Raw genomic sequence first — 24,093 nt, forward strand, 5'->3', positions numbered from 1 at the left:
CCGCAGGAGCGGGGCCTGAGCCTCCCACTCGTGGTCAGGAGCCGCGTGATCTGCGGCCGCAAGAGGACGCGCAGAAAGCGGAAGTGACGCGCCTTCGTCACCAGACAGTTGCTTTACGCCGTTGCTAATATTCTTTCTCTAAACGGGAACCAGTCACTTCTGTACACGCGCCCTGCTTTGCCGGCCCAAGTGCTACTGGTCCGTCACTTCCGGGGCAACAGTTGTCATCCTTGTGGACTGGAGCTTCTTTTCCGGGACAGCATTTTCAATAGCCAGTCACGGGGCGGAGCGATCACCCGCCCTTCTTGGCACCGCCCCATAACATGTCAAACAGAAGAAGCTGCGTCTCGGATTGGCTGCCGCCGCCTTCAGTTACCGAGGGGTAGTGTCAGTGCCTCCAGTGGAAGTGTTTTGGACAAGTGAGGAAGCAGCAGAAGTGCTCAGGTGCTGGAGGTCTGCCCCGGGAGGTAAGGCCTGCGCGAGGGAGTCTGATGTAAGCGAGGGGCCCACCCTGGAGGATTGAAAGGCACCTGTTGTCCCAACCCCAAATCTACCCCCCCCCCCCATGGCACAGGCACCAGTGGCCCCGTCCCAGAAGCAGTTCCCACCCCCGCTCTCCAGGTGAGGGGCCCCTGAGGGATAAAAGGCACTGCCCCCCCCCCCCCGAATGTCCCTCCCCACCCCGTAGGGATGAAAGGCCCCTGTGGCCCCACCTCAATAGCTGCCCGCCTTCCAGGTGAGTGCAGGTGATTGCACCGATCGACACACCCATGGAGCCACGCTGCCTGGCCCTTGCCACCCTTCCGCCCCCTCGTTTACTCTTGTATGAGAGGTGCACACCGGACCACACTCACTGCGGGGCAGAGTGTACTCTGGGCGAGCTGCCCCTCTGGTGGGTAATAATAATTGTGTTTATATAGCGCTTCTTACGTCTGACGCGGCCTTAACGTGCTTTGAATTTCATGCCTCTGACCCACGAGAGTTGGGGTAAATTCCCTTTTTTTCGGGTGACCACCAGACCCCTCACCTCCCTGAATGTGAGGGGTGCTCGTCCCCACCCTAGCTCTAAGCGCCCCACCCTAGCTCCAGGCGGTGTCTGCCTGTCACGTGGCGTCCTCTGCTCCGTGTGTCAGAGGGCGAATCTCTTGACAGGGAAATGAAGTGCTTCCTAGCATGGTGCTGCTTAGTAGAGCCGGGACGGGCTGGTGCTGTCACACGGCTCCCATCCCTCCCTCCCCACCGCCCTCTCTGTGATCCTCTCGGTCCCTTCCTGCCACCCATGCGTTGATGAGCGCATCCCAGTCCCCCTCTGTGGGTGCATGCCCCCCCCCCCCCCCCCATCATCTAGTCTAGTTTCCCAAACTGTGGGACACGAGCTGATTTTTGGTGGGTCACTAAAGCACGAGCAGTAAAGATGCCTTTAAATTTCGTGTTTGTCCCATTTGCTGGTGATTCAAAAATAGAGGTCAAATGTCAGGCTACTTTATTCTTTTAACATGGAGACAGGTGTTTTCTTTCTCTGACTGCGAAGTGAGAGGAGTTTTTAAAGTGAATCATCTGACAGTGTACAAAGTTGTTTGCAATACAAAACATATTGTAAATGATTTTTATGTATCCAGCAGCTAGGAAAGCAACAATAAATCACTTTTTTTGTGTGTAATTCTGAAGTGTGCTGGAAACAAATTTTAATAGGATCTAAACAAATCATGACACTTGGCGATGCACAACTAATGATAATTCACAGAAACCAGATTTCCACGCATTATCATTTGTGTGCTTTAAAGTTTTATCAGTAAAACTGAATGTCTGTGCAAACGTAGTGCCATTTTCAATAGAAAATGTGCTCTTTGTAAATGTCAATGCACTACCACACAATGCCTTAGTTAAATAAAACTTTGTCCTACCACAACTCCATTAAATGTAGGTTGGTTGGGAAAGTTCCTTCTAAGAAGGGAGTTCAAGTTTGGTAACCACTGCTCTACTCCATGAACCACACATCTGTAGGTGTTGTACCAGTACACCCATGTGAGACAGTGTTTCGCTTGTAGTTCCCAAACAGGTCAAGTTTATACTGCCAGTGTTCTAACAGTCAGCTAAGATATAGTCCCTGCTGCTAGGTACAAACAGCTGTTCTCAGTTTAAATGAGTATCCCCCATTGCAATGCAGTATACTGTATGATATTTATAAAGAAGGGGATTGGTACACGGAGCAAGAGGTCTACTCCTCACCGACCACCACTCATGCCTTGAAGCCCATGTGAAATCACACACTCTGCTTTGTACCTTGATCCCTTGCATCTTCCTCATCGTCTATGTACAGAGTAAGTTTCAGCTTCTGTTTCAGACAAAACAATGTTCTTGCTCTCCTGTGTGTCATGCATGCTTTGACTTTTCCAAAGCTGGGGGATCTTCTGTAGCATTACAACTTTCCCAAGCTCCAGACAACTTCCTTCCACGTTTTGATTCATGGTAAACCACTTGCTCCCAGCTTTAGGTTTTAGCAACATTAACATTCTATTGAGGTTTCTGCAGAGGTGCGTGTATCTGAGGAATTTATGATTCGTAATGGATCCGTTTGGCCTCGTTCAGACGTAGCCTGGACCCATGATCAGCCTTTGAATCGTATATTGTTGTCCATCTTCCAGAGATTGTCTGTGAGATGGTGGTGAGACGTTTGTCTGGTATTGAGCTCACATGGCTTATGCCTGTGAAGCGCCTACCTTACAACCTCATGTTGCAGTGTCCACCTGAGCTGGCCTTTGCTTATGAGGGAGCATTAGCTTGTGAGGCATTTATTAAGCCTCATACAGGGAAGGCATACTTCTACTATAATCCTTTGAGGTGAGACGTGCAGGGCCTTACACCAGAGATTGCTTGCGTCTATGAGGAACATTTGTGAGGTGAGATGGCCTATACCGATGGGGAACCTTTGAGGTGAGATGTACGGGTACGTACTTCAGAGATGGCCTGTACCAATGAGGAGTCTTTAAGTTATTTAAGGCATTTCCTGGGCCTTGTCTGTTGATGCGCCTTACCTCTATGGAGCCTTGTTGGAGTGAGGCGTGTGTTTCAGACTCCGTCCCAAAGTCATTCACCTCGTCATGTGGAAAAAACAAGATGACGGGGTAATTGTATGAACTGAAACCATGTATCTGATGATAACGTTTTGAAAGAAGCCTTTAGGCTGCTCATTTGCAGGTATACATTTCTACAGGTGTGCAGTAGATGTGTAAACCTAGTCTTAGCCTTGTTCCTGTTAGGTGCTCCACTGCACTGCCCAGTGCAGAATTTGCTTATTGTCACAGTAACCTGCACATCCTCCTGCCTGCTCTTGAATTTGCATCGCTGCTCAGTAACTTTTAATTCTTTACAGAGTTGAAGATACACAATGAGTCTCCAGTGGACCGCAGTTGCAACCTTCCTGTATGCTGAAGTGTTTGCTGTTTTGTTGCTCTGCATTCCATTCATCTCTCCTACAAGGTATGTCCTTTTGTTTGTGCTTCCATTTTCCCTGGAACACTACAAAGTAATGGCTGTGATTTCCTTGTCTGATGCCACCATGACATTTTCTTCCTTGATGGCCTTTTCTCTACGTAAAAAGTTGTACAATGAGTGGCAGTGATGTGCTTGCCCCTGGCAAATGTAGGTCAGAGCATTTCATTGTTGTACTTGCGTATCCATTTTGGAAGCTGATAGTATATTTATTTTAAATTACTTTTGTGCTTTGGTCCAAATTGAACCTCTTTTTACGTGACTAAGAGCTATAAAAGATGACTGAAGCATATGTTTTATTGCCGCTTTAATGTGGTCTCCTTAAAGAGGATGAAATCTCTTCTGCTAGGATTACCATGCGTGATTAGGTTCCTACTCGGGCAACGTGAAACTTATTCTCAAGGTGACAAAAATTCAGGCCTCAGCAACTTCAGAAGACATATGCCTTTTGAAACTGGAAGAGGCTGTAATACTCTGAAGAGGAGTGGTTGCCCATGGTGGATCTTCATGACAGAGGTCTTAGTGAGGCTGGATTAAAGATTGGTGTATTTAAAATACGACATGGCTGACGGATGTCCATACCGAAATCTAGAGAAATGCCGCCTAATTCCAAGCATGCTATGTTGATGATGTGACCTGCCGAACTGTGACACAGTTTGCATTGTATGGCCCTGCTCAAACTGAGCAACGTACAGAAGCCAAGCTTAGCCTCACACGCAGGCTTCCAATAGTATGGTCTTAATGATCAATGTTCACCTGGTACTACTACATATCTGCGGATTACCTAATATGGCCTCTCACTGGAGTGCATATTGAGAAAACGGAATTAACACCCAATTAATTTTTGAAGGAAAAAGTGACCATGGTGTCCAATGAACATTCAAATTATAGACTGTCAATTTTGATTGTATATTCCTTGCTTTTACCTGTCAGTCAGTTCCACTAATCTGGGTCAATCAATCAGTAGATTTTTCGATCGCTACTTGTCACCTGTGAGGTTATCCAGGAAAAGTGGATGGTGTCTACTTTTGTTCCCCTCCCCCTTTCTTAGTAGAAAGCTCTTTGCACCCATATCCCCTCCCCATGAGACACAAGGCCTTCTCTTGGTGAACTATTCTGTTAACTCCTCTCTTGTCCCCTTCCACATCAATTGGACTTGTTCGAACATCTAATGGTACTGTGTTATGAAAAATATAGGGTTCTTGATTGTTTACTGTTACTGTGGTCCTCTACTAGTGGAGATTTGACTTTAAACACTTTTTATATCGGTTGATATTTTGTTAGCCGTTGCTACTTTCAGTTTGTGTTACCCACAAATACATATTTATTTAAAAAAACGAAGTATCTTACACAAACAGTTTTTTAGAAAAAAATTATTCACTGCTTTAGTTCCAGCTTGAATTGATTTTGTGTGAACTGCCATCTCCCACAATTCTGTGCATCTGCGTTTTCTACCTCATGCTGGAGCTGCAACAATAACTTTGCAAGGTACCTCCCACCTCTTGCACATGACTGTGGGCTTTAGGAAACTGGTGGGGAAGCAAACATCAGTTCACCATGAAGGCTTCCTTTACAGCCATCAGCTGATGAATAAAGGGCAATTGGTGTTTTAGCTTCTTCAGTTTGTCCATTCAATTTTCCCTATTGTCTTGATATTGAAGGTATGAGTCTTTTCTCTACCTCCCACTCGTGGCTGCATGCTTAGGGCGTCTGTGCAGTTGTTCAAGGATCCTGACATATGTTTGGCTATGATGTCCACTTTGTATCAGAGTGTCCACAGTTGAGTGATTGTGATTTTCGAGCACAGAATAATGACAGGATTGGCTGCAGAAGAGTGCATAGATCTATTCGGAGTGTAGTGCAAACAGTTCTTGGGTAAATAAAAAGGCAAGGATCCATAAAGAGCTCTGACTTAGATGTGGAACTTTGAATAGGCACCTTTTTAGGTTTCGCCTGCACAGCGCTTATGCTGTGATTATGAAATCTATTGAATTTGATATAAATCTTAAGGGGGTCGTACATCCCACCCTTACTTTTCATTGGTTGGTGTGCTTACCACTTATGTTTGCTTAGGTTCTATTAGTTGTAGCATGCCATTTTATCTAGCTTTTAAGCGTGTTCTTATCAGTATCCCAGGGCCCAAGTACTCCTTTTTATGCTCATCAAACTTCTTTCTGAGCAAGCCTGTCAGCAGCGCTGCTTGTTTGTCTCCTCCTCCCTGACCTCTTCCCTCGGTGCAGCAGCTTGTGTTCCCATTCTGGCCTGGCTTCTACACACACACACCCCCAACCCCCCCCCACCATGCATGACTCGATGTGCTGGAGCATCCGCTTATCCACAGAACAATGAACTAGTGTAAACTGCGCGTACATCCCTTGTGCCCTCCATTCACTAGTGAGCTGTGAGAGGAGGCACGAGCTATAAGCTGCCTGCGTGTGTCCCTCTCCTCCCCTCCCCCCCCCCCCCCCCTCCCTCCTGTGGTCGTGCCCTACCTGGGCAAAGGCAGTGGCAGAGCAGAGACTCCGTTACCAGAGCAGCATGGCTGTCTCACGGCAGCAGCACCACCCATCCCTGTCCTCCATGGTCCGCACACAGCCCATGTTGCAGCCTATTTCAAGATGCCACGGTGTTTTTACATTGCCGAAATATACAGTGTTTCTAGCTCTTCATCAGTGTCTATGTTAACTGTGGCCCTCAGTGTCAGGACAGTGCCAGGAGGTAGCAGGATATGGCTCGCATGGCCGATTCTAGGCATACCTATCCCACTCCCACTTGTGGAGAGGTATGGTGCAGAGGCCAGGGAAGCCGACTTCGGAGCACAGGGTTTACGGTTCGATCCCCGGCCTCAGCTCAGCACCATGTGACTCTGGGCGATAGCTCACTTACTTTCCACAACGGCCCCCAGCGCCTTGAGACCCGTAAGGTTGAGTAGTTTGCGCTTTACATACACGGATTTACATTTACTTAGGGTGAAAAGTGCTATGCAAACAAATGATGGACGGAATGTTGCAGCATTTTGTACACAGCTGCAGTCCATTGGTGAGCTAGTTGGTTAGGCTGTTATAGAGACTTGAAATAGCAGAGCTGCTAGAATATAAGCCTTTCGACAACAGTTGTCCCGTTCTTTGAAGGTAGACGATAAATGCTTTTTTTGATATTGGGCAGCATAAAGAAACTGGCAATGGACAGCTTGCCCACTTGGACTGCAAGAATAGTCATACACAATGCCTAGTTTGTGTGCAGAGTTAGGTGGGGCTGGAGGTGAGCCGAGGGCTGAGCTACCAGCTGCAAGTCCGTAAGATTGCTTTCCAAAGACTACAAGTTTGGACTTTTCTGTATTCAGATTAAGATAATTTGAGTTCATACAGTTGTAGACTACACACATGTACTTTTGTTAAGTTGGATTGGAGATGCTCAGTGTGCCCATCCAGCTGCATTATTTGAGTATCGTCTGCTTACGAATAGAAGTTAAGGCCAAAAGGTGGCTTCAAGGTAACCAGAGAAGCTGCGCAGTTATTTAAAAGGGTTGGGTTTAAAGCTGATCCTCGTAGCGCCTTGCATGGGATGTATTTATTTTCTGCACGAAAGGGGACTGCGGAGACTGCTTGGAAACAGGTATCCAAAAAAGAAGCTTTGCAACTGAATGCAGGTTTTTATTTTGTGTTTTTATCTTTTATGCTGATGGTAGCAAGGTGACTCGGGAGAAAAGTTGATATTCCGTATTGAATGCTGCAGACAGGTCCAGTAGGAGAAGTGTGGTGTCTCATTCAAGAGTGTTCAAGAGTGACCCGTATGTTATTCACGGCAGAAGTTTGCAAAGTTTCTGTTCTGATCAAGGGGCAGAAGCCTGATTGAGAGAAGTTGAGGGCATTGGAAAATGCTATAAATTCTGAGTTATTGATGGATACGATTTTTCTACAATGAGACTGGGCTTGTAGTTGGCCATGACTCTAGGATAAGGTGCACGTTTTTTTTTTTTTTTTTTTTTTTTTTTTTTTTAGATGGGAGCTTGCTATTGGTAAGCAAGAGGTTTCAATCTCTTCCTTCCTGGAGGACATTAGCAAAGAAGAAACGCAATGGCCTTCATGGGCAAGGGTCTGGAAGAAAACCAGAAGACTCCTGAGCAAGGAGTCTTTTGGACAGTGAACGGTAACGGCTGACGAAGATTCTGCGAAGGCTGGACAACTTATGACTCTTACAATGACGACAGTGCAGGGGTCGCAACTGACAATGCTGTCATTTGTTTAGGAACCTAGCTGTTTTACATATATGTGTGTGTATGTGTAAAATATATTAATAATTTTTGTTTTTATATATATTTTTTTAATAGCAACTCATGTCAAACTTTACTTTTTTTTTCTCAGTTAAGCTAATGTTTTCCTGGCAGCACCATCGAGCTTTTGCTTGTTTCTGTAGCAGGTGACTCATCTGATGTCTGACTTGTAGTAGCATGATCAGAGAGCACTCTTTAGCCACTGAGGAAGCCAGAGGGCCAGAATAGTCTGAATTAGACAGTACATTCCACTTTTTGGTGTTTAGTACCTGATCGTGAGGTGGCCTTTCTGTATCCTTAAGTGTTTTGGCGGGAAAAAAATGATTTTGTGCATCACTTGGGATCATGTCCAGCGTGCAGACATACAAGCATTTAGTTTGTGGATATTCTTGAGCATGATCTGCTGATTTTTTTTGTAGAGAGATTAGGGTGATGAGGAGAAACACTGTTTTTCGTCTTATAGAAAAATGCAACAGCAGTTCTTCAGTCACAAACAGTACTTGTAGCAAGAAAATGTTGTTATGAACAAAAAAGTTTGTTGAAAAGTTTGCAGGCCTTGCTTTAGAGGATTCCCTTACACTAAGACTAGAGTAGAAAATCTGTCAGCTAGAATCCTCTGGGAGGGGTTGGGCATGTGAGCCTCTTCACATTATTGGCCAGAGCTATGGCCACATAATAAGGTGTCAAAACAATAAAGACCTGGTAATAGGAGAGTTTCTTCAATATCACTCTTGAGAACTGTTTCCAATGTGGGAATCCTATTTTTACACCCACTATCTGGCACCCTGTTCAATTTCTCGCAGTCCCAGAACTCTCGGATCGACATTCATTAAAAAATCAAGAACCGCTGTCATTCAAGTCGCCCCGCCATACATATACTTCCCCACAACATGAGTGAAGAACACTTGAGAAAATAAGTGAAAGAATGAGATGGCTTCAAAGCATTTTTAGGCATGTTTTGCTGTTCGGTGTATAATCCCTTCCATTTATTGCCCACGTGATACTCTTTGCTTGTGATGAGATCTCTGCCACTTGGCAGCTTGAGTGCAAATCTTTTCCCACTGTGAAATTACCTTTTCTGCATTGTGAAAGAACAGTCATTTTTGCAGCAAGGTTGCCATTGCACAAACCCAACGCTATCTTTACTTTCAGGCAGTGGGTGAATGTTTTAGACCGACAAAAATTGTCTAAAATCATTCATGTATGGAGTTACATAACCGTTGTGAAATGAAGATATAAAAATGTGACACGTTAAACCAGAGTTGATTTGGCTGCTGCCCACTCTTACTCAACCTTTGCTCTTTAATGTCCTCATGGCCACAGCAGTCCAGTGTTTTCATCTGTGATTTGTTCCTCCACTCTGTCAACTTTTATGTTCTTGATAAGCTCACTTTTAAGACTGAGTTTCTACACGGATGTCAATGTTGTAAATGTCACCATGTGGATCCAAAATAGATTTTTTGGGGAAGGGGTGTTCTATCTAGTTTCACTGTGTATTTTCTGATGTACTGACGCCGCTGTCAGATCCCAGAAGGGAATAGTTCCTGCAGTGATGGCCACTTTGAGGGTCCATGTCATGCTGTCTGTTTTGAGTGAAGCGTTGCTGGTTTGTAAGAGCGGAGTGTGGAAACATGCTCTTTTGTATTGCTCCACAGGTTGTGCTTGGCAATGCTGGTACCTGCCCGCTCTATCCATTTGCACTGTCCTCTTTATCCAGCTCCTGTGGGTTGTCCGGTGTGGTGCATCTTGGTGTTTCGTGAGGGACTGAGCATTTTGCTCTGAAGTATGTCTATTTTGTGCGACCAGCATTTCAACAAAATATACTGTACACAAACAATAACTCTGAACTTAAACATAGTTGACACTTTCTATATATATTCGAAATCCTCCCATAAAGTATATTAAATTGTTATTTGAGTACCCTTTTTTTCTTCATCTACTGAAAGTATGAAATGCCGGTTAATTAATTCCCTTTGTTCCATAAAATTCCAGACATTGCTTGGCAATGGTACTCTAACCTTTTGGAATGCTATTTATGTCTTTTTAAAGTCCCATCAGTCCCACTTCTTGCAGGTTCAAACTTGCGTTCACAAGATATAGTGATGTTGTTCACTCATTCATAGGGCTTGAGTTTAGTGAAAGCATTGTCCGAAGACGCCGAATAAAGGGTTGAGAATCATACTGTTGCTACATAATGCTCTGTAAATCCAGTCTGTCATCCTTACAAGCAGACTGCTTGAACAGACTGATTTCTTTGTTTGAGTTCCTCGTCCTAGTGGTTACGTGACCATCCTTGGACCCCTTTTGAATAATTTCAGCTATCTTGTAGTCCCAATCTAGTATGAAAGTCTGATTTTATTTTTCCTATCTTAGTTATCCTTATTGTTCCTGGGATTCTCGGTTGCCCGATGGCGGTAGTGGCAGGATTCCATAGTCTTTAAGGAACACATCACCAAGTAAATGAAGACTGGCTAGGACCAGTTTTCTGTACTAAAGATATCAAAGGCATTTCTGTCATGTCTGCCGATAAAGCCCTCGTATTCTTGATGGAAATGCACCCATACCCCACATGATCTCCGTACCATTGAGGGCATTCTACACACGGAAGCACCCTTTATCCCGAACCTCAATAAATAGTACTATAACACCCTCTGCCCTGCCTTTAGGGGTCTACACTGCCCCCCCCTCCCCCTTGTCAGCCTGTGCCATCTTCAAAGCCAGATTTGCCATTGGCAAAGCTAACTTGATCGTCATTCCTGCCTATCTGGCTAACAATCTTCCCATCTACAATAGCTCTCAGCACACCAACAGCCAGGACTCCATTATACTGGGAATGGAGTGCGAAAAAGAAAAAAAATAAGACCGCAGATCTGTCATTGCATTCAAGATTCACAACTCCTTCCCCCATATCTGTCAGAATTTACTCAATCCCGCTCCAATATGTGAAAGACCTGGGAGATGCACCGCTTTAGGTTTCACTGTTTTTTTTAATGAGTTTTATGAGCACTAGTGGAGTCAAATGGGCACATATATACACACCAACAGTACTCTCAAATCTCCCCCCCCCATGTACCCATGCAGCATGTTCATATTTTCTCCGAAGTCCATCCATGAGTGGTCTCTGCTGTATGGATTACTATATCTCCCCACTATGACATGGCAAGATTGGCTCCTATTATGCAGGTTAGATTTATATCTTTGCACTTAGCAATCCTAGCACCGTCTTGCAAGGCTCATAAGCCCTCTTTAAGTCTTGGTTGAGCCTAAACAAAACTGGGCCCAATAGCTTTGTAGTGGGGTGGGGTATGACAAAGGAGACCATGGAACAGATCAGGTGCACTTGCAACGAAAACAAGGTTTATTTCTTTTCTTGGGCTGGTTCTCAGGCAATAACTGTTTTTTCTTTGGTCAAAACAAAAGTAAAGGAACTGCTGCGTTCATCGCAGCAGGGGTAGCGTCTGATAACAGGCTGCTCCTTTCCCTTGGTCTTCTCTTCAGGCCTTTGAGTGTGGTAGCTCCTGGTTCCTCCTTGTACCACTCCCGTCGGTTTGGTGGTGCAGCAAACAAAAAAAAACAAAAAAACACAAAAGGAAGAAAAAGAAATACAACCAGGGGTTACTGGCAGGCTAGGGGCTTCTCGGCATGTGCGTGGTAGTTATACAAAAAAAAAAAAACACACGTGACCTACTTCCTTGTGCCTCCCCACCAAAACGATCCTCCCAAAGGTACTCGCCTTGTACCACGGTCCGTGTCCAGGACCGTGGCGTAGGGACCCGGGGCGTCCTCTCTCCTCGGTGAGTTGCCGGGCCTGCCCGCGTTGTACAATGCTCTCTCCTGGGTCTCCGCCCTCCTTCCGTCGCCGCCCGTGTCTTCCTCCTTTGCTTTGTCCTGCTTGCTCGTCCGGTCTCCTCCTGCTTTCTCCGATCCGCCTCTCCTCTCCTCCGGCTCTGTCTCACCGCGCTTTTGGCCGTCTCCTCTGGATAACGTCAGGGGGCCTCCTTCGTCTTCCGAAACTAGACCACTCACCCTTTCCAGTCCGCAGCTGGAATCGCTGTACTTCCGGTGCGCTTCATGCCTCTCCCCCCTCAGGAATGGACGTTGGGGCCATTCAGTGAAAGGGTGCCATGACAGATAGTCAGATGTACTGGTAGAAGGATGCCTTCAAGGGATTTTTTCAGAATACTTTGTTGTATATTAATTCAATATAGGATAAATATATACCTATAGATCAAATCTCACATGGAGTTAAAGTATTGTAGGATGTACACTATGCTTTCGTCATATATATGTGTATCACCTCAGAGTAGACAAATCAAATAATCAAATAAACATAGGAAGCAAAAGGTGTGTAGAAAAAGTCAAATTTATATCAATAAATGTTAAGGGTACCTAAAATATGGACAGTTATACATAAATTCAGAAGGAGAGGGGTACATTCAATGGTTCCTTCACTAAGGGTAGATCAAACACTTTTTCAACAATATTCAAAGATTATGTAGAAAACAGTGTGAAAAGTCGACGTTTCGGTCTTTTAGATTTCAATGCGTAAGACCATCTTCAGGACAAAGTAGATTAAAAAGTTGACCCCTAAAAATAAAGATGTAGATTTAGATATACATAACACACACCTTTGCGAAAAGAAAACATAAACTAATGGTTACATAAGTCAGCTTCAGTATCTATGGCTGCAACCTCTATAAGAGTAAATATTGAAAAACACAACTAAATTTAATTCAATTTGGATGGTATAATCATTTGCTTTACATGATAGAGACATATTCTGTTGTTGCTCTACACACATCGATAGAAGCCTCAGACCATATTGATATTGATCTAGAGACAGTAGACCCAACCATACATTGTCTATCATAATATTTTTTTTAGAAAACTAGGTTCAAATATTATAGCGACCTATTAATCGGTTGTCATTTCCGCATTGACAATTATCCTCAAAGTTTAGATTATATAGGAACAATTTTGCAAAAACTATTAGTGTTACCTGGAAATGTGCTTTTGTGTAAATTAAGAGTGGATGTTAACAATCTCCGCTTTCAACAGTCGATAGTCGAGTGATACCTTCTTGTAGTCAATCTAATATAGACAAAGTATGCTTATTTTTAAAAAACGTTTTAAAAAAAAATTGCAGATCTAAACACTAAATTAGAAGCGATTGATTAAGTGTGTTTTACCTTATTTAAACACAGCAGACAAACGCATCTCTTTGTGATTAACAGGATACTAGTCGTTTGTTAATCGGCCTTCAAAGTGCACAAATTAAGTTTGAAGTATTACTGTGAAAAAATATATAATATTTTAACGGTTTTAGTTGTACTAGAAAACGAGTTGTGTAGTTAAGTCAAGGTATATAGGTTTCGTGTTACCTTATTGTGCATGGACAACTCGACTACTTAGTTAGTCAGGAGGCTTAGGGTTCGAAGCGAAGTTACGAAAAGATCTCTTCGTGGCGTCTAGATATCTTCCCTCGAATATTACTGTAGGGGAATGATGGTAAGCTTAAAGTATATGTATAAAGCGTATTTTAAAGTCAGAGTTAGAGTCTGTAGATCACAGAGACATACCTGACAGCAGTTCAGCATTTGTTCAGACGGCATGGAATCGGGAGACACAAAGTATCAATCTCGCGGTGTGATACTATTTAAGCTTTTTGCCGCCAAACGCGGCCGAAGCAAATTAACCAATCAGCAGAGAGTATAGCGCATTTTACTTGGCAGCCATGTTTGAATGGCCTCAGTTATATACACATTGAATAAATGTATTGAAGTAAACTATTTTTTAAAGTAACATAACGAGTCAGAGAGTGACCTGTAAAAAAGAATGAGTATATCATTTTCGTTTAGCACTATTTGAGCTTATTGACGCCGAAACGACAAAAGCAAACTGCCAAATCAAAAGAGAATTTTAATTGGCAGCCATGTTTGTATGGTCTTAGCTATTCAGTATGGCAAAATATACGTAAAATGGTAATCGAATATATTAGGTAACTTATAGCGAGTCACAAAGTTACGTTCTAGTCGATTTTTGAAAACGAGAGAATCAAAAAAGTAATGAGCACATTTCTCATTAATTTTTAGCCTGAGCGTTATGTAGAGGTTTCATGACCATCATTTGAGTGAAAAGCCACAGTGATGTTAGTGGCCATCTTTAAAGGAGACAAAGTCTAGACTCATTTATGTTTGTCACAATCGAGAATAACAGTCTGGAAGTTATCATACAATTTGAATCAAAAAAGAATTGCAAGTGTGTCAAACGTCAAACCATATGTATTGCTACAGTAACTGGCAGAGGGTACACATATCATTACAATATCTAACAATTGGAGCTAAGCAGACTAAAAAATAGAGTCGAATACATAATAGTTCTGAATTGTTGTAGGAAAGAGAAAATATATAAACGACTTGCTGACCTGCATATAAAAAATCTAGTATGTCAAAACACATTTCCATATTTATACTCAGCATGGTTATACAAGGTTATATAGTGAAAAAGTAAGCTTTTAGATAGTTTACATAGCAAATTACAGAAGTAGGATACATTTGTTCCAGTACATGAATTCAAAAGATCATAGAGATGAACAAAGTCACACAACCTTATTTAGTCATATTCTAGTCTAGATTGTAACAGAACATCCATTAACATAGTGTTGTTCATATTCAAGTGCAATTCGTATAGTGACCTACATCAGGAAGAACCTTTAGAGTATAACTAATGTCATGGGAAATCTTAAAGACTGTAGAGATCAAGATCAGAGGAATACAAGGTCTAACAATGCATCCATATTGGTAAGATAAGTTACCAAAGCTCTATATATAACTTGTGTGGATATTGTTGTTCAAGTATATAGAGAGATGTTAAAGACAGGCTAAGGAATGCCATTCAGTTGCGGAATTCAGTCCTCGATTGGTCACATCAGTCAGGCAAATAAGTCTGCCTTCTTTGATACTCAATATCTGGTCAACGTTACTTTGTCTTTTGGTAGGTTTGATCACATCTAGTACCCACCAACTCATATCCCTTTCGGAGTGACCCTGTTTTTGGTAATGTTCAACCAATGGGGCATTTTCTGTGCGGCACCGTATACGTGATTGATGTTGTAGGATTCTTTTCTTTACAGGTTGGACAGTTTTCCCAATATAATGTAGGTTGCAAGGACATTTTATGCAATATACCACATTAGATGTGTTGCAATTGGAAAACGTTTTCAGTGAGATGGTGACATTGTTGATCGTGCATGTTTTAGTTATTTGTGTGGTACTGCACGCTCGACACATATTACATTTATAGTGTCCAACAATAGGGGAGAGTTGCTTCATATTGTCAACAGTGTCTTTAAATTCATTGTCATAGGCCTTCACTAGTCTATCTTTTAGGTTAGTACCCCTTTTAAAAGAAAAAAGGGGTTTTGAGGAAAATTCAGATAAATTTCTCAAATAGGCTCCAATGTTTGCTAATGATCTTTTTAATAGCATTTGCGTGAGTGCCAAATGTAGAGACACAAACCAGTTGTGGTTGTTGTGTGCGGTCTTTGACTGTCAGTAATGCCTCCCTGTCATTAAACCATGCACGTTTCATGGATTTCTTCAAGAGTTTAGATGGATATCCTCTAGCTTTTAATTTTTCTTTGAGTTTGTTTGCCTCTAAAAAGTAATCATCTTTAAATGTGCAGTTCCTGCGTAACCGCAAGAACTGCCCAAATGGCAGTCCATCTTTGAGTGCTTGGGGATGGTGGCTTCGGTATTCCAGGAGAGTATTTCTAGAAGTGGGTTTTGTATACAAAGTAGTATACAGATGGTTCGTGACATCATTCTTGATGGTGATGTCTAGGAAATTCATCTCAGATTTATCGTACTCCATAGTGAATTGCAGATGGGGGCTTCTTTGATTTAACCAGTTGTGAAACGCTACTAGTTCTTCTTGTGTACCACGCCATACCAGAAATACGTCGTCTATATAACGTAGCCATTTTTTGATGTTTACAGAAAATGGGTTAGATGGATTAAGAATGAAGTCATTCTCAAAGGTGGACACATAGATATTGGCGATGTCTGGGGCGTAAATTGCACCCATTGCTACTCCTTTAAGTTGTTGGTAGAACGTGTTTTGGAATAGAAAAAATTTTCACAGAGAGAGATACGTACACATTCTATTATGAAATCTGTTGGCACCTGATGTGGTCTTGGTCTAGTGTCCAAGAGTCTGTGTAAAATTTGTATAACTTCTTGTTGTGGAATATTTGTATACAAACTTTCTATGTCCATAGAAACCAGATATTCATTTATAGGATCAAAGTCATAATTCTCGACTGTATTGATCACGGCCATAGTATCCCTTATGTAAGAGGGTTGGTTGATGGCAAAAGGTCTAATGAAGTAATCAGCATATTGGGCCAAGGGTTTCAAGATGGAGTTACAACCCGACACTATTGGGCGTCCTGGTGGATTTGTGGGATCCTTATGCACCTTTGGGAGCATGTAGATTGCAGGTACCGTGGGTGTTTTATTAATAAGGAAAGAAGATTCCTTATCTGTAAGCCATCCTCCGTCAAGACCCTGTTTACTTAATTTCGATATTTCTTGTGCCAATCTGTTAGTGGGGTTAGTTGAAAGTTTCTTGTAGTGGGATGTGACCGAGAGCTGTTTAAGGGCCTCCTGGTTGTATTTTTCTCTATCCCACAAAACTATTCCACCACCCTTGTCCGCAGGTTTTATAAGGACATTAGTAAGTGACTGTAGATTCTGTAGTGCTGATTATTTCTCTTTAGAGAAATTGGATTTATATTGCATCCTCTTATTGAAGAGATTGTCAATCTCTATGAGTATGGCATTCTCAAAAGTTACAATTTCCTTTCGGATCATAGAATTGGTGGGATAGAATGTTTATCTATTTCTTAGACCTGTCACTCCACAATCAGATCTTATATCATTATTTGTACAATAGTTTTTTAATCTCACAGTACGGAAGAATTTATAAATTTCCAGTTTAGTCTGGAATAAATCATTCCTGTAGGTGGGAACAAAACTCAAGCCCGCTGAGAGCACTGCAATCTCTTGTTCTGATAGGTTGTGTGCAGATAGATTAAAAATCGGTATTGTTTGATTGGGATCTACCATTCGTAATACTGATTGCGAGTCTGGCGGAACCCTGGCGTGTATTGATTGCGGTACCATCCTCGTTTGGAGGGCCGCTGGCGCCGAGGTGGACCTGTCACTCGGCGATCCTGGCCTAAAAAAATCTGTCTGGAGGTTGAGGGTTGTTGGTCGTAGTGACGATACGATGTATCAGTTGATTGATCACTACCTGTGTCTGAGTTTGTATCGGAAAAAGTAATTCTTTTCTTTGTCGTTTGTGCAGAGTTTTGAGGATTATAAAAATCTTTTTGTATACGGATATGTCTCTTCTTTGTTGTACCTTTTGATGTCGTTCTGGAGTTTCTCAGTTTTTTTGTGAGCATTAAATTCCTCAAATTCTTTTATCGTTTGTTGAACCTTATCTAAGAGGAATTTACCATTTGTGATGGCTGAATCTCCTAGTATCTTTTTTTCTAGGGTTTCTATTTCCTTTGTTGAGGTCTTAAGTTGTCTAAGGGCCGTTTCTATGCTTAACACCATCCAAGTGCGGGAGCACTTGTTGGCCGAAAAGCTAAAACCTACTTTGAATTCATCGTCATCTGTAAAGATTATTGGTATATTACGGATCTGTAAACCAGTTGGAATGATGTTAGCATTAACGCAGCCTGTCAAAAATTTGGCATGCAGTTCAGTCCGTACCAATTTCTTTTTGAGACGTTCTAGTTGATTTAGGTCTGATTCATAGGGGAGTGTGGTCGTATATCCCTTATTGCCCAACAATGAGGGACCCCCTGCAATTTTTAGAATATATTCATCAGAATATGATAATGTCTCTGCTTCAGACATAGAATTATTTAATGAATGAATAAACAAACAAACAAACAAAACCACTGAAAAGTGGTCCACAACAGACCAGTGTCTGCGCTCAAAACTGATATATAAAGTGTAACTTTTGAGAATGCCATACTCATAGAGATTGACAATCTCTTCAATAAGAGGATGCAATATAAATCCAATTTCTCTAAAGAGAAACAATCAGCACTACAGAATCTACAGTCACTTACTAATGTCCTTATAAAACCTGCGGACAAGGGTGGTGGTATAGTTTTGTGGGATAGAGAAAAATACAACCAGGAGGCCCTTAAACAGCTCTCGGTCACATCCCACTACAAGAAACTTTCAACTAACCCCACTAACAGATTGGCACAAGAAATATCGAAATTAAGTAAACAGGGTCTTGACGGAGGATGGCTTACAGATAAGGAATCTTCTTTCCTTATTAATAAAACACCCACGGTACCTGCAATCTACATGCTCCCAAAGGTGCATAAGGATCCCACAAATCCACCAGGACGCCCAATAGTGTCGGGTTGTAACTCCATCTTGAAACCCTTGGCCCAATATGCTGATTACTTCATTAGACCTTTTGCCATCAACCAACCCTCTTACATAAGGGATACTATGGCCGTGATCAATACAGTCGAGAATTATGACTTTGATCCTATAAATGAATATCTGGTTTCTATGGACATAGAAAGTTTGTATACAAATATTCCACAACAAGAAGTTATACAAATTTTACACAGACTCTTGGACACTAGACCAAGACCACATCAGGTGCCAACAGATTTCATAATAGAATGTGTACGTATCTCTCTCTGTGAAAATTTTTTCTATTCCAAAACACGTTCTACCAACAACTTAAAGGAGTAGCAATGGGTGCAATTTACGCCCCAGACATCGCCAATATCTATGTGTCCACCTTTGAGAATGACTTCATTCTTAATCCATCTAACCCATTTTCTGTAAACATCAAAAAATGGCTACGTTATATAGACGACGTATTTCTGGTATGGCGTGGTACACAAGAAGAACTAGTAGCGTTTCACAACTGGTTAAATCAAAGAAGCCCCCATCTGCAATTCACTATTGAGTACGATAAATCTGAGATGAATTTCCTAGACATCACCATCAAGAATGATGTCACGAACCATCTGTTTACTACTTTGTATACAAAACCCACTTCTAGAAATACTCTCCTGGAATACCGAAGCCACCATCCCCAAGCACTCAAAGATGGACTGCCATTTGGGCAGTTCTTGCGGTTACGCAGGAACTGCACATTTAAAGATGATTACTTTTTAGAGGCAAACAAACTCAAAGAAAAATTAAAAGCTAGAGGATATCCATCTAAACTGTTGAAGAAATCCATGAAACGTGCATGGTTTAATGACAGGGAGGCATTACTGACAGTCAAAGACCGCACACAACAACCACAACTGGCTTGTGTCTCTACATTTGGCACTCACGCAAATGCTATTAAAAAGATCATTAGCAAACATTGGAGCCTATTGAGAAATTTATCTGAATTTTCCTCAAAACCCCTTTTTTCTTTTAAAAGGGGTACTAACCTAAAAGATAGACTAGTGAAGGCCTATGACAATGAATTTAAAGACACTGTTGACAATATGAAGCAACTCTCCCCTATTGTTGGACACTATAAATGTAATATGTGTCGAGCGTGCAGTACCACACAAATAACTAAAACATGCACGATCAACAATGTCACCATCTCACTGAAAACGTTTTCCAATTGCAACACATCTAATGTGGTATATTGCATAAAATGTCCTTGCAACCTACATTATATTGGGAAAACTGTCCAACCTGTAAAGAAAAGAATCCTACAACATCAATCACGTATACGGTGCCGCACAGAAAATGCCCCATTGGTTGAACATTACCAAAAACAGGGTCACTCCGAAAGGGATATGAGTTGGTGGGTACTAGATGTGATCAAATCTACCAAAAGACAAAGTAACGTTGACCAGATATTGAGTATCAAAGAAGGCAGACTTATTTGCCTGACTGATGTGACCAATCGAGGACTGAATTCCGCAACTGAATGGCATTCCTTAGCCTGTCTTTAACATCTCTCTATATACTTGAACAACAATATCCACACAAGTTATATATAGAGCTTTGGTAACTTATCTTACCAATATGGATGCATTGTTAGACCTTGTATTCCTCTGATCTTGATCTCTACAGTCTTTAAGATTTCCCATGACATTAGTTATACTCTAAAGGTTCTTCCTGATGTAGGTCACTATACGAATTGCACTTGAATATGAACAACACTATGTTAATGGATGTTCTGTTACAATCTAGACTAGAATATGACTAAATAAGGTTGTGTGACTTTGTTCATCTCTATGATCTTTTGAATTCATGTACTGGAACAAATGTATCCTACTTCTGTAATTTGCTATGTAAACTATCTAAAAGCTTACTTTTTCACTATATAACCTTGTATAACCATGCTGAGTATAAATATGGAAATGTGTTTTGACATACTAGATTTTTTATATGCAGGTCAGCAAGTCGTTTATATATTTTCTCTTTCCTACAACAATTCAGAACTATTATGTATTCGACTCTATTTTTTAGTCTGCTTAGCTCCAATTGTTAGATATTGTAATGATATGTGTACCCTCTGCCAGTTACTGTAGCAATACATATGGTTTGACGTTTGACACACTTGCAATTCTTTTTTGATTCAAATTGTATGATAACTTCCAGACTGTTATTCTCGATTGTGACAAACATAAATGAGTCTAGACTTTGTCTCCTTTAAAGATGGCCACTAACATCACTGTGGCTTTTCACTCAAATGATGGTCATGAAACATCTACATAACGCTCAGGCTAAAAATTAATGAGAAATGTGCTCATTACTTTTTTGATTCTCTCGTTTTCAAAAATCGACTAGAACGTAACTTTGTGACTCGCTATAAGTTACCTAATATATTCGATTACCATTTTACGTATATTTTGCCATACTGAATAGCTAAGACCATACAAACATGGCTGCCAATTAAAATTCTCTTTTGATTTGGCAGTTTGCTTTTGTCGTTTCGGCGTCAATAAGCTCAAATAGTGCTAAACGAAAATGATATACTCATTCTTTTTTACAGGTCACTCTCTGACTCGTTATGTTACTTTAAAAAATAGTTTACTTCAATACATTTATTCAATGTGTATATAACTGAGGCCATTCAAACATGGCTGCCAAGTAAAATGCGCTATACTCTCTGCTGATTGGTTAATTTGCTTCGGCCGCGTTTGGCGGCAAAAAGCTTAAATAGTATCACACCGCGAGATTGATACTTTGTGTCTCCCGATTCCATGCCGTCTGAACAAATGCTGAACTGCTGTCAGGTATGTCTCTGTGATCTACAGACTCTAACTCTGACTTTAAAATACGCTTTATACATATACTTTAAGCTTACCATCATTCCCCTACAGTAATATTCGAGGGAAGATATCTAGACGCCACGAAGAGATCTTTTCGTAACTTCGCTTCGAACCCTAAGCCTCCTGACTAACTAAGTAGTCGAGTTGTCCATGCACAATAAGGTAACACGAAACCTATATACCTTGACTTAACTACACAACTCGTTTTCTAGTACAACTAAAACCGTTAAAATATTATATATTTTTTCACAGTAATACTTCAAACTTAATTTGTGCACTTTGAAGGCCGATTAACAAACGACTAGTATCCTGTTAATCACAAAGAGATGCGTTTGTCTGCTGTGTTTAAATAAGGTAAAACACACTTAATCAATCGCTTCTAATTTAGTGTTTAGATCTGCAATTTTTTTTAAAACGTTTTTTAAAAATAAGCATACTTTGTCTATATTAGATTGACTACAAGAAGGTATCACTCGACTATCGACTGTTGAAAGCGGAGATTGTTAACATCCACTCTTAATTTACACAAAAGCACATTTCCAGGTAACACTAATAGTTTTTGCAAAATTGTTCCTATATAATCTAAACTTTGAGGATAATTGTCAATGCGGAAATGACAACCGATTAATAGGTCGCTATAATATTTGAACCTAGTTTTCTAAAAAAAATATTATGATAGACAATGTATGGTTGGGTCTACTGTCTCTAGATCAATATCAATATGGTCTGAGGCTTCTATCGATGTGTGTAGAGCAACAACAGAATATGTCTCTATCATGTAAAGCAAATTATACCATCCAAATTGAATTAAATTTAGTTGTGTTTTTCAATATTTACTCTTATAGAGGTTGCAGCCATAGATACTGAAGCTGACTTATGTAACCATTAGCTTATGTTTTCTTTTCGCAAAGGTGTGTGTTATGTATATCTAAATCTATATCTTTATTTTTAGGGGTCAACTTTTTAATCTACTTTGTCCTGAAGATGGTCTTAAGCATTGAAATCTAAAAGACCGAAACGTCGACTTTTCACACTGTTTTCTACATAATCTTTGAATATTGTTGAAAAAGTGTTTGATCTACCCTTAGTGAAGGAACCATTGAATGTACCCCTCTCCTTCTGAATTTATGTATAACTGTCCATATTTTAGGTACCCTTAATAACATTTATTGATATAAATTTGACTTTTTCTACACACCTTTTGCTTCCTATGTTTATTTGATTATTTGATTTGTCTACTCTGAGGTGATACACATATATATGACGAAAGCATAGTGTACATCCTACAATACTTGAACTCCATGTGAGATTTGATCTATAGGTATATATTTATCCTATATTGAATTAATATACAACAAAGTATTCTGAAAAAATCCCTTGAAGGCATCCTTCTACCAGTACATTTGTATTTACCCAAGCCCTCAAGGGTATATTGGGTTGTCCACTTTATATATCAATGACAGATAGTCAGCGCTTATTTGCTTTGCCCCCGGCATGTGTATGGTCTGGAACGAGAAAGGTTGTAAAACTAAGAACCAGCAAAGGATTCGAGGGTTGTTGTCTTTGTTGTGTGCCAACCAGGTAAGAGGGGCATGGTCTGTGAGAACAAGAAATGAGTGTCCCAACAGGTAATATTGTAGCGCTTCTATAGCCCATTTTATGGCTAGGCACTCTTTCTCGATGGTGGAATAATGTGTTTCACGTGCATAGAGCTTTCGGCTGATGAAGAGGAGTGGCTTGAGGTCATTGTTCGGATCTGGGTGGTACAACGCAGCACCTAGACCTACTCCAGAAGCATCGGTCTGTAGAATGAATGTTTTGTGAAAATCGGGATGGTGCAATACCGGAGCTATATACAGATAGCCCTTTTTAGGGTATAAAAGCTTCTTTCTTGTTCAGGAGTCCAAATAGATATGACAGATGGTTGTTTTTTGTTAGGTGGTCCGTAAGGGGGCTGGCTAGGGAGGAAAAGTGTGGAAGGAACCTCCGATAGTATCCTATGAAACCTAAAAATGAGCAGACCTCTCGTTTAGGTTTCGGGATGGGTATTGCCTTAATCGTCTCAACTTTGTCTATTTGGGGTTTGATAAGGCTTTCCTGTATGGTGTATCCTAGATACTGAATGGTGTTTGTGCCTAGCAGGGATTTCTTTGGGTTTATAGTGAGGCCGGCTGTTTGAATGGTGGTGAATACAGAGTCCAGATGCCGTAAATGATCCTCCCAGGTAGGGCTGAATACGACTATGTCATAGAGGTATGCAGCGGCATACTCGTTGTGGGGTTTAAGAATTCTGTCCATTAAGCGTTGGAATGTGGCAGGTGCCCTTTTAGCCCGAAGGGGAGCACCCTAAAGTGACATAGACCAGAGGGGGTTGTAAAGTTGGTCTTTTCTCTGGCTTGGGGTGACGAGGGAATCTGCCAATAGCCCTTGGTTAAGTCCAGGGTCGGCATATAGCGGGCCTTTCCTAAGCGTTCAATCAGTTCATCTATACGAGGCATGGGATAGGTGTCAAACTTGGTTGTTGCGTGCACTTGCCTGAAATCCATGCAAAAACGTATGCGGTCATCGGGTTTGGGCACAATAACTACCGGGGAACACCAGTTGCTTTGTGATCGTTCTAGAATATGGGACTGTAGCATGGCTGTTACTTCCTTCTCTACTGCCTCCCTCCGGGCTGCTGGGATTCGGTAAGGCTTTTGCTTTACTACTTTGTTGTCCAAGGATACTATGTCATGTTGTACCAGGGAAGTTAAGCGAGGGATGGTAGAAAAGAGCCCTGGAAAGGAGTCTAACAAATCCCTTAACTGAATAGTTTGTTTTGGTGACCAGATATCCCCTGTGGGTACTGTCTCTATTCTGGTTTCCTATGTGGGTAAGGACGGGATGTCTATGGGTTTGTTGGTGCTTACGAGGTGTACGGGTGTCCCTGGAGTGTCTGTCCTACGGGGTTCCTTCCATTTTTTTAAAGTGGTTTACATGGTAGATC

The 24,093-nt window shown here is 41.4% G+C and overlaps 1 protein-coding gene across 2 annotated transcripts in view; it reads left to right on the forward strand.

Moving 5' to 3' along the window:
* Positions 1-242: 242 nt before the first annotated feature.
* Positions 243-24,093, forward strand: part of BCAP31 (B cell receptor associated protein 31) — a 167,495-nt gene continuing 143,644 nt past the window's right edge. Inside the window, exons 1-2 of one of the 2 annotated variants that reach the window (XM_085629795.1) lie at positions 243-467; positions 3,374-3,480. In XM_085629795.1, coding sequence (XP_085485921.1) covers positions 3,389-3,480 — 92 coding nt within the window. In that variant the 5' untranslated portion in view covers positions 243-467; positions 3,374-3,388. Of the gene's footprint in view, positions 893-3,373; positions 3,481-24,093 lie in introns of both variants that reach the window. The other variant, XM_085629796.1, reaches the window with a different exon arrangement.

The sequence above is a fragment of the Triturus cristatus genome, chromosome 10, assembly GCF_964204655.1.
Source record: "Triturus cristatus chromosome 10, aTriCri1.1, whole genome shotgun sequence".
NCBI lineage: Eukaryota > Metazoa > Chordata > Amphibia > Caudata > Salamandridae > Triturus > Triturus cristatus.